Source organism: Lepidothrix coronata, unplaced genomic scaffold (assembly GCF_001604755.1).
Source record: "Lepidothrix coronata isolate B3197 unplaced genomic scaffold, Lepidothrix_coronata-1.0 Scaffold128, whole genome shotgun sequence".
Taxonomy (NCBI): domain Eukaryota; kingdom Metazoa; phylum Chordata; class Aves; order Passeriformes; family Pipridae; genus Lepidothrix; species Lepidothrix coronata.
This window is the reverse complement of record NW_016690308.1, coordinates 1,487,127-1,498,177: the sequence shown is the minus strand read 5'-3', so window position 1 is coordinate 1,498,177 and position 11,051 is coordinate 1,487,127. Positions and strand designations below refer to the sequence as shown.

The 11,051-nt window shown below is 41.2% G+C and overlaps 1 protein-coding gene across 1 annotated transcript in view; it reads left to right on the top strand.

The window, feature by feature from the left end:
* Positions 1–11,051, top strand: part of KMT2C (lysine methyltransferase 2C) — a 197,678-nt gene that overhangs the window by 77,814 nt on the left and 108,813 nt on the right. Inside the window, exons 4-6 of the mRNA XM_017826505.1 lie at positions 708–914; positions 4,376–4,515; positions 6,114–6,223. Coding sequence (XP_017681994.1) covers positions 708–914; positions 4,376–4,515; positions 6,114–6,223 — 457 coding nt within the window. The remainder of the gene's footprint in view (positions 1–707; positions 915–4,375; positions 4,516–6,113; positions 6,224–11,051) is intronic.

Sequence of the window (11,051 nt, the reverse complement as noted above, 5' to 3'; positions counted from 1 at the left end):
AGAAATATTTTTCAGTAGCTTCCATATGATGTGACACAAGGAGTGCTGTCAGAGCTGTCATTTCAATCCTGTCGCTATGTTATGCATGTTAAAACATAATTGCAAATGGCACACGGCATTGCAGCGGTCACAGTTCTGTAAATATAAAATTCCTCTCTAGTAAAACTTCTAGACATAATTTTGTTTCTAAATATTAAAGTGAACGAAGATGTTTGGATTTTTGTATGTTTTATACCCTGGTATGTGTGACTGTAGCTATTGCTGTGATTTTCTCGTTACTCCATTTTTTTCTCCATGTTTTATGAAATACCTTTTGGTATTTGCACACTGTGTTACATATAAGCTGTATGTGCTTACAGAAGGGTGTATGTGTAGTAATATTCTGTATGTCCTGTAACGTTCTGATGCTTTTTAGCAAGCATGTGTTTAGAGACACAGAATTTTTGAAATTATTTTAACCATTTGAATAAGTGGGGATTTTTTTGATTGTTTTGTTAATCATACAGTTTTGTGAACAAAAAAAAAGTTCTTTTAATGTAACTGTAAATTGGCTGAAAATAGTGTTTCTAAATATTGAATTCTGACAGCACTTGGGAGCTTTTATTGTTTTGTTATAAAGGGTTAAATTGGAGTGAAAATTACTCTTTGGTGATGTATCCTCTGGTGGTTTTCCCCAAAAAAAGAAGTAACGATCTTCCCTTTTACAGCGAACAACTCTGCGCCTTTTGTTACTGTGGAGAACGGAGCTCATTAGGACAAGGAGACTTAAAACAATTCAGTCCAACTCCTGGGTATGTTATTCCATGGAAAAACCAGCCTTTAAATAAGAGCGAAGCCAGCGACAGCACCGATGGAGCTTGTGAGAGAACTCCAAGGCAGAACTCAGTGCCGCGCAAACAGAGAGGACAGAAGAAGTAAGTCCATTGTACAATAAACATCCACTGTTTTTGTTTTGCATGAAGTCCAGGAAGCATCTTTACTGATCCTGTATTTGCAAGAAGCACATAACTTGTATTTGTGAAAATGTGGGTTATTAACAAATTTTTTGAAGGAAAAAGCAACACGTACAAAAACCTAACCAAAAGCAGAACCCCAGAAAAACCACCACGCGAGCAGCATAGCAATAGCTCTTCTGCTTTTTAAAAACGGGTTGGTGTCTTCCCCCGACTGAGAATCTTCAGTCTGGAAGAACGCAGAAAAGAGACATAGTTGCTGCAAAGCACAGATCTGCTTGTGAGGTGGAAGTAAAAGTATATGTGAGGGTAGAAGACGATGGACTTTTGACACTTCATGTGTTGTGTGGACTGGAGTAATGAGAAGCCTTTGCCCATCTAGTCAGCACTTTCCCCCTTGCCCTCCAGAGCTGGCTCTGGCACTGGTGTGGATGCTGTTGTAGGCACACAGCAGTGCTTCTTGCCCTCCAGGAGTGGGGTTTGCTGGCAGCTCTCCCAGCTGGATGCGTTTGGCCATCACAGGGGCAGCGCCCCGAGGCCTCTCTGAGGGATGTTGGGGGCGTCCCCAGCTCCAAAACTAGGGTTTGTGCAATGCACGGTGTGTCCAGTGATGGCGTTTGGATGTGACCCATCAGAGCCGCGCTCTGTTCGCACGCGGGGGTCCCGTCAGTCACCTTTGGCCTTTGGCTTGTGTGGTGTTCGTGGGCAGGGGCAGTTCGTGCAGTGGCTGCTGGTGAACGTGGGATGGCGGCAGTAGCTGTGGGCCGTGCGGGGCTGAGGGCAGTGCGGTGATGCAGGGCCCCGGGCAGTACGGGACTGAGGGCGGTGAGGTGATGTGGGGCTGCAGGCGATCTGTGCCAGAGGCCAGGAATGGGTTGTGGGAATGGGCTGTGGGTGCGGGTTGAGGGCGTTGCGGTGATGTGGGGCTATGATACGAGGCGGCGGGTGATATGGGGTTGAGGGCGGTGAGGCTGTGCGGGGCAGTGCAGGGTTGAGGGCTGTGCGGTGATGTGGGGCTGCAGGCGATCTGCGCCGGAGGCCGGGAATGGGCTGTGGATATGGGGCTGTGGGTGCGGGTTGAGGGCGTTGCGGTGATGTGGGGCTATGATACGAGGCGGCGGGTGATGCGGGGTTGAGGGCGGTGAGGCTGTGCGGGGCAGTGCCGGGTTGAGGGCTGTGCGGTGATGCCGAGCGGTGGATGCGGGGCGGTCGCCGCGGGTGGTGCGGGGTTGGGTGCGGTGATGCTGTACGGTGATGTGGGGTTGAGGGCGGGGCGGGGATGCGGAGCCGTGATGCGGGGTGGTGATGGGATGCCGTGATGCGGGGCCGTGGGCGGAGCAGTGGTGGGATGCGGTGATGCGGGGCGGGGATGCCGAGCTGCGGGAGGTCCGCGCCGGGGTCCAGGGGTTGGCTGCGGGCGCGGGCCCGGCCGGGGGAGGAAAACAATGAGAGAGGCGGCGGCTCTGCCAAACTCAGCCTGTCATGTGCCAGCGCTCAGCGCCCGGGCACTGCTGGCTGCCAGAGAGGCTGTCCGGGGTGTTTCACGCTCGCTGATGTTTCTCAGGTGCACGGTGTGCGTTTGTGTCATCATGTCAGGGGGGTAAAAGTGCACGTTGTGTAATGCCGATGTAGAAAAATGGGTTTTCTTAAAGCTAATAGAGGTAACCTGCTCCCCTCAGGCAGTTACTGTATCCTACAAGTATATGAAATGCAATTTACAAAAAAGGCTACGTCCAAAAGATCAGGCTGGGTTGGAAAGCGATTCTGTTCAGGGTGAGATAGCAGAGTAAATTGGGATGTTCTGTAAATGGATGGGTTTGATCTTGTGAGAAAGCTTTTTACCCAGAAAAATACCTTGTCGGTTGGGATGTAGTTTTTCTTAAAGACTCTTTAAACTCCGGTGTTGTGAGTAGCAATTTAATGTCAGAGGAGGCTCTAGTATGAGGCTGATGAGACACAAGAACAGGTTGCCCAGAGAAGCTGTGGGTGCCCCATCCCTGGAAGTTTTCAAGGCCAGGTTGGACGAGGCTCTGAGCAACCTGGTCTAGTGGAAGGTGAAGAGTTGGAACTGGATCCCTTCCAACCCAAACCATTCTGTGATTCCACTGGACATGAGCAGTGTTCAGGAACCAGCTTTGTCAAAGACAATGGGTTCATGTAATGCTTTGTTAAGGAGAGTCTTAATGTTGATAGTGTCAGAATTAATAGGTTTTGGAGTGGGTTTTTTTGATGTTCAGCTTTTGTCACGATGCAGGTTGTGAAGATACCATGTGAGAGGGGAAAACTTTTACGGTTTCTTGGGTGGTGCAAGAGAGGTTGTTACTCTTTTCCCCATAAACTAAGGGTTTTTTTCATGTATTTATGAATGTAATTGGTGAAGTAAGGCATGCATGGTTTCAGGAAGGCAAAGTTATCACAGTTATTCCAGTGCTTACTGTATCTATTGGCAAAAGCATACACTTGAGTTATTAATAGGAAGAGTAGGGAAGTTCAAAGAACGTTAATAGAAAATGCAGCACCACCTTTCCTACCGATTGTTGAAGCATCAGTGATCAGGTCTCTTATCAGTAAGCCTAATGCACATCCTTAGATGTCTAAGATAGCTTTTGGCCTGCAGCAAATAAGGGTGGAGTTAACCACTTCTGGTTTGGGTTTGTTTGTTTGTTTGTTTGTTTTTTAATGGGGTAATTTGAGTTGTATAAATTGTTTTCTGTTGAGATTAGAATTTGGGGAAGAAATTAATAAGGTTGTAAAGTAGACCCTTCCATGTCAGCGCAATATAGTAGTCTTTATATCACTGCATTTTTTAATTCTGCTCTCTGCCCCCTTTTTTTTTAACATCTTGGTGGCATTGTATAAAGATGTTTATTTCCAAACAGCTTTGTGAGTCCTGGTCTCTTTTCTACCTTCCCCCTGTAGTTGCTGTATTTTCTATAGACCCCTCACCTCTGTCAGTCTCCTTTGAGATACTGTCAGTGCTGTACCCTGGGCCAGCTATTGCAGGGAGAAGGGCTTATGAAAGCTGCAGCCTGTGGTTGTCACTTGCACCACTCTTTTCTTCCTTCTGCACCCCTTCCTCTCCAGAGTAATACAGCCTGATTGCTGTTACCTAAGTGTCCATTCTGAGGGTTGGGCAAGGTTTAATACCGAGCAGAATTAAAAAAGAAGCACGTGTGTCCTGAAGCATTGGAAGAGCGCAGGCTTGTTTACTGAAGAGCAGTTTTGACTGAAAACTCTTAATGAGGAAAATGTTTGGCTAAAGTCTGAGGAAGAAAGACTTTAGTACATGTTGATTTATATTTTGTCATGTTGGGAAAAATTTTTACTCTCTTGCCCCGAGTTTTGGATCATTTGCAAGTATCTGGCTAACTGAACAAAGAATGTGATTGCTTCTAAGTGTGTTTTTCTGCTCCCCGATACAGATCTCGATCGAGTATAGCGTCATGTACAAGTGTAAGCACCCAAACTGCTTCTGACGATCAGGTTGTCAAAGTCTGGGATGAACTCAGTTTAGTTGGCTTACCAGATGACATTGATGTTCAAGCCTTATTTGAGCCAACAGGTAAGATCTGTTGTTATCCTCCTTTCTTTCCCTCTCCAGTAGTAGTACAGTAGCTTTAATGACAGTGAGTGAAGTTTGACAGCTGTTGATTTTCTGTGCTCTGTGTTTGTCAAGTGTTTGATGGTGCTTTGGTAGCTTTTTCCCATGTCAGGTGGTGGTTTTGTATAGACTCCTCTCCAAGTACTGGACAGGATCCTCAGCTTTGTCTGGGGAAGTATTTGTAATCTACTCCTGAATTGGTGTTGAGGTAGTAATACCTTCAGTAGCACAATTCTGTTTTGGGTAGAAAAGGAAAAAGCAATGAGGCACAGCTTTATATGATTCTCTAAAGTCTTAATCCTTACTTTACCTAATCTCCTGCTGGAAACAGTGGATTTAAAAGAGCAGCTTTGCTAGAGCAATAGCAGCATAAAACACTTGTGTGTTTCCAGAATCTGCAGGTTTCCTGTCAGAAAAATCTTGGTTTGTCATCTGCTCTTTCATTTTAATGGAACTTTTCTATTAACTCAGTTATGAGTTACTTTCTCAGAAAGCTGCTATGTCCAAATGCTTTGATGCCAGTAGTCCACTCACATATTTGGCCTCAAAAGATGTAAAGATATTTGTGTGATGATATAAATGTCATTCTTTTGTGAGTGTGAAAACTTATTTCAAAGTCTAATTAAAAGAAAAAAAATTAATGGTTTTGTTTAAATAGTTACACCATAGTGTGTGTGTGTGTGTGTGGGGGGGTGTTTATCAATCTACATTTTTAAAGTTGCTGTTATTTGTAGATGACTCTTCCCAAGCCTGTACAGAGATTTTTTGGGATTTTGTTGTTGTTGTTGTGGTGGTTTGAATGATTAAGTTGACCAAACACATAATTTCAATAGCTAATGTAAAGCATCATTATTAATCCTTTATAAAGCTGTCACAGAGTTCCTCTGGAAGTATGCATCATTTACACTGTGCTTCCCAGAATTAAATTAGGAGCTTCTTTTAAGAGATACCTGTTGAATTCTGTGAATTCTAAATCTTTCTGTTGCGTAGGTAAACATTTCTAGTTTTATCTCTATAACATTTGTTATATTGACACAGGTTTCTCAGTCATTTATATAGTGCTTCTGTTCGTGCTGTATTTTGAACTTTTAAACATCTTGTGCAAGAATTCTAAAGCATCACATGAGCATGTTCTACATGAACATACAGATCTGTATCCAGCCCTTGGGAGTCCTAAGTTAAGAGTACAAACATAGGCAAGTATTATCTACGGTGAAATATAAGATCAAGTGTAACTCTGTGTGTGTGTCACACAAGCACTGAATGTAGAATCCTAAAGTCATGGAATCCCACACGGCCCGGTGCTGTGGTTATATGAAATTTAGAAAATTAGAAACAGATATACAGGTGTGCTATGTATAAAAGCAAACAGCAGAATATTTAGTGTCTGATAGTAACTGCAATATATTCAGCGTGTGATAACGTAGGCACTGAATGTCGCAACAGGAAAAAAGGAGGAAGAGACTATCTGCTCTATCTGGTGAATGTTTACTGCTGGGACTGAGTTCCATACTTAGAGGAAGTACAACCCAAGCTCTTTCTCTTCCCTGCTGCATTAGGTCACTGCTGGGCTCATCACCGCTGTGCGGAGTGGTCATTGGGAGTCTGCCAGACTGAAGAGCAGCTATCGGTGAACGTGGACAAAGCTGTTGTCTCAGGGAGCACAGAAGTGAGTAAAAGCACTTGAATGCTCGAGTCTGTAAAAAAAAATACACATTTGTAATAAGGTTTCTTCGTACAGGTCTTTGTGATAAAATCTACCGTTGCAATTTATTAAAAAGGCTTAGGGAGTTGCACGGAATATGTTGTTAATTAGTTTTGAGGTAACTAGAGTGTAAGAAGTACCAGACTGACCAAAACAAATTAGAGACAAAATCAAAATAGAGTTCAAATTAGGAAATACTCTGCCAGGCAGAGGAAATATTTGTGTTGCTAGTTTGTATTAACTATGTGACTCAAATGTAATAAATTTCTCGATTACTTTCATACCAGTTTCAAAAAAGGAGGTTAGTATAGAAATATAGGTTAGTTTCTTCCACAAAATGTTAAATAGGTACTTTAAATACTGATAGAAATACCTCTGTAAATATTTAATCTTTTAATTTGAAATAGTAATGTCTTTGGATAAGTAGGTACCTTTGAAAAGGGTGGACTCCTTCTGGTGTCCCATTCTGATAGCATTTTGAAATGTTGAAGATGTATTTCACGTTGTTTTTACCACATGTAGCCATATTTTTTTTGTCATATTTAATCACATGTGATGGGGTTTTTAATAATTTTATTATTTTTTATGTTAAGTCAGCCATGCTATCAACAGATCTGTGTCATTTTTACTGTTTTTCCCATGATCATGTTTAGGCCTTTTTTTACTTGAGTATTCTTATTTTTCATGCATTATATTAGGACAAAAAAATTCTACAGAAGATGCTAATAGATATTCTCCATTGTGTGGGCTAAAAAGCTGCTTTAAATCAGTGTTAGATACATAGATTCAGCTTTCCTTGAACCTTCTAATTCTTCTCATACTGAATTAATGCTTTGTTTTGAATAATTTAATTGATTTCTGTGTTTCTGCTTTCAAAATAAAAGACTATTCAGAATGAATGAACCTGACAATATTAAGCTCCAGATGAGCTCGCAAATGTTAAAATATTTGTATCTGTGTGTCTGTATATAAAAGACTACAATAAGAATTGAAAGAACATCCAAAATTGATTACTTATTCTTTTATCTCACCCCTGAAAAGTCTTTGTCCCCTTGTTTTTTGGCTAATGACGGTGGCTTGGAGTCATTTTGTGATCAGCTCATTTCCATCAACAGTCATTTTCATCGTAATATTCTGCTTTCTAACCGAAGTCCTGTTTGAGGTGTTCAGGTCTGTGCTTTGCTCTGTTGAATCTCGTCGTGTTTTCGTTATTTCAGTTTCATTTCTTTCTGTGCGGTACCTTCCTCCTCCCCTGTGCCCCGGGGTGAAGGTGCCTCACCGTTATGTCATCAGTACCTTTTAAGTTTTGCATAGATGTTTTTAATGGATGTATTTAACTAAGAGATTTTGAAGAATGGCACGTCCCTCTGGTGTTGCAGTTTCCATTTTGTCCCTGTCCTTTCACGTGCTGTGCTGTAGCTCTAGCTACAGAGCTTTTCAAATTCTGCAAGTAATTTTTAGGTACCCCTGTTGCACAGGTTTCAGAGAGAGCAATGCAGAGAGAGCAGAGAACTTCAAATCAGCTGCTATTCTGCATATTTTCTCTTCAACCTTTGCTGGAACCATTGAGAAACTTCCTTTGTGTGCTACAGCAGTCAGCTAGTGAAGAATGAGACCGATTTGGTTATTCTCTTTTATCCTTCTTGTGATGTCCCCAGGGAGAGCAGAGTAAAGGCACAACTGTGAGGAATAGCTAGATGGAATGGGATTTCGTTATCCCATGATCACACCAGGGAATCGTTTGCTTTTTATTTTTTTTTTCCAAAAAATAAGGAATAAACTCTTCTGTAGTTCGCTGTTCCTGACCACAGAGCAGATATATAGGGGTTGCTCAAAGAGTTTGTGTAGAATTGGTTTGGAGCTCAAGTAATTCTCTATTTGTTTGTGTCCAGGCTGTAGTGCTTGGTAATAATTTTTCCATTACTTTTTAACTTGTCTCTAAGATAAAGAAGGCAGAAAAAAGTATAAGGTGCTGGTTATCCTATGTGATAGTAGAAAAGCTCAAGGGAAGATATTGTCTTTGTGTGAGAGATTTTTAAAAAACTTTGAATGAAAGGTGTAATAATAAATTTAATGTATGTTTTTGTGTTTACAACATCTTTGCATTTGGGCTTCTTTCTAGTGTGATGTTACTGCATTTTAAAAGAAAAATTCTGTTTAGATGTTCTGAATACTGCTGGCAATGCAGATGCAAGTATGTGCTCAGGGCACCCAGAAAAATAATTTAAATAAAACCAAGCTGTATGCTATTTCCTCTATTTGCCACCAAATTTGCTTTGGGTTTTGTTGTTGTTTGCTTAGTTGGGGATTTCTGTCTTCTTGGAAGTCCTTCTGGCATGAGGGACTGGTTTATGATGTGGTCTGCAGCATTGACATCTTTCCTTAGCTGGGAAAGTACATTTTCTTTTCCTTCTGTTCATGTAAAAATGAATTTTTGAAGTGTTACAAACTTCTGATAGTATAGTGCGTTGGTTTAGGCATTTGGATTTACAGAGAGCAAGCATTTTTTGGGGCTGTTCTTACCTTGAAAGTCTCTTTAATTTGTAAGCTACATTCATGTTTCTCATTAGTTAGGCTGCCTATTGTTTGCAAATCTGTTTTAACTGGATATGACAGTGTTTCTTATTACTCTGTTTACCAGTTGAGATGTCCATTTGGCTTCACTGAACTTGTGACTGCATTAGTAAAGCTTGTGTGGACATGTTTCATTGACCTGTTCCAAAGTGTGTATGTTAATTCATTTGGGTTTTCTTCCTGGCCCTTGTTTACTGAAGTACAACACTGTGGAGATCTCAGTATCTGTGAATGTCTCACAAAATACCCTGCTTAGCATATCTTTCTTCTTCAGTTCTTTCTTTTGATTCACTCATTTTGAAGGCCTGGCAAAGACATCTGACCAGCTCATTTCATGTATTTGTGTCTAGACAGAGGCGGGTTCTTTGACTTTCTTTCAAAGTCTTGGGTTTGCTGTTCTTTACTATTCATGAGTGCACATACTCTGTAGGTGTGAGGTGTTTGAAGTCCTGTGTGTCGTGTTGGTTTATGGCAACAGACAAAGAAAAGCTGGAGTATGCAGTCAGGTTTGTGGTAGTAGGTGTGCTCTGCCCTCACGGGTGGTGTAGGTGCCTCAGTTCATCTCACTGCTTGTCTTGCTTATCTCAGCAGGGCAGTCGTGGATTTTCCCAGAACTCCTTTCCAAGTTTAAAGGGTCATAAGGAAGAACTGGTGATCCCAGTGACAAGCATAGTACCAGTGCTTTTCTCTCTTAATAATTCACCTAATTATCCATGGAACTTGTACAGTATGTAAAGAGCCTCAACACCCAGAAATGGCAGTTCCTTCCCCCACTACTTTCATAGGGTTTCATGGGGTTTTGGAGTAATTTTGTTTCAAGTTTTGGAAGAAAAGAACTCTTCAAAATATAAATAGGGAAGAGAAAAGCTCCAGTGATTTGTTTGATCCAAAACTTAACTGAATTTTCTTATAATTCATAAGTGTTTTGCTCAGTATATAAAGATCACCACAGTAAAGAAAGCTGTCATGTTGTTAGCTTTGTGAAGATAGACTTTTGTTGATAAGGTGTTTCTGAAAATATTTGGGATAAGATGCAAAGATGATATGAAATGGAGACTTAGTAAGATAAACTAAGTAAAGGAAACTGATTGAACAGAAATCAGATTTTTCTGGAAAAAAAATAAATGTGGACGAGCAGAGTTTTCAGCTTTCTCTTGTATTTCTGGCTTCAGTCTTATGCTTTTTTAACCATGCTACTTTTTTATATCTGGAAATGTGAACTTACTGGCATTACCATTTTAAATGTAGAGGCCTTTAAGGCTTGCATCTGCTCAACTTTAACAAGAGTGATTTCTGAAATATTTTCAGGTATCTTTTAAATACTGCTTTGTAATTTTCATGTTTATTTTACGTGTATTGAGTAGATTGCTGTTTCTCTAAAGCTTACTACTTGTCTGCCTTACACTGTCTAGCCATAGCTCCTCTGTATGCTACAGAGTCCCAAATAAGGTGAGCTGCTTTTTTTCCCCCCAATATGTAAGTAGCTCAATTCAAAGAGTGAGTTTAAGGAAGTAGCTATTGTGTTTGAACTACTTTTGAACAAACTGTGCACAAGAAAGGAATGCAATGGTAACTTTCCCAGCCAGCTTTCTTTTCTGATAAGATGTAGAAAGCAGTTTCCAAATCTGGGAGGGTTTGTCAAGGACACCAAAGGCAAAGAAAACAGTGTTGATGGAAACCAAGAAGGAGGTTCCTATCTGCTTAAAGACTGAATAGGAGAAACATGGTAGTAATGAAAAGTCTAAAGCAGTCATTGCAAAATTCTCTATTACTCTGTTTCTATTTTATTAAATGTGGATTTCTGTTTGCTTTGAAATTCTCTATAGCTACTTACATATTTATCTACTTCACAGCTTTTATGATTTTTTTTCCAATAATACTCAAGTGTTTCTTCAGGACCAAGACTCTTGCAGCCAGACAGCTGAAAAATCGCTGTAGTCTTCTCCCACCCATCCTTTTTTTTTTAGTTAGTTAATCAGGGCAGTGTCTCCTCTCTCTACAAGGCAGCTGTTTGCAGCTCCTGCTGGGTTTCTGCAGGCAGTGTTTGGCATGTTGTCCCTGCTGAGAACTGGAGGACTTGTTGCCTTGCAGAGAGGCTAATCAAGAGTGTCTTGCCTTGTTCCAGGCTCAAAGTGATCTGCTGTTTTGATCCTCCTCTCTCCTGTCAGCCCTTTTCCCATGATAACACAGTCTTGATTATTTTTTTTTTTTAAGGCAG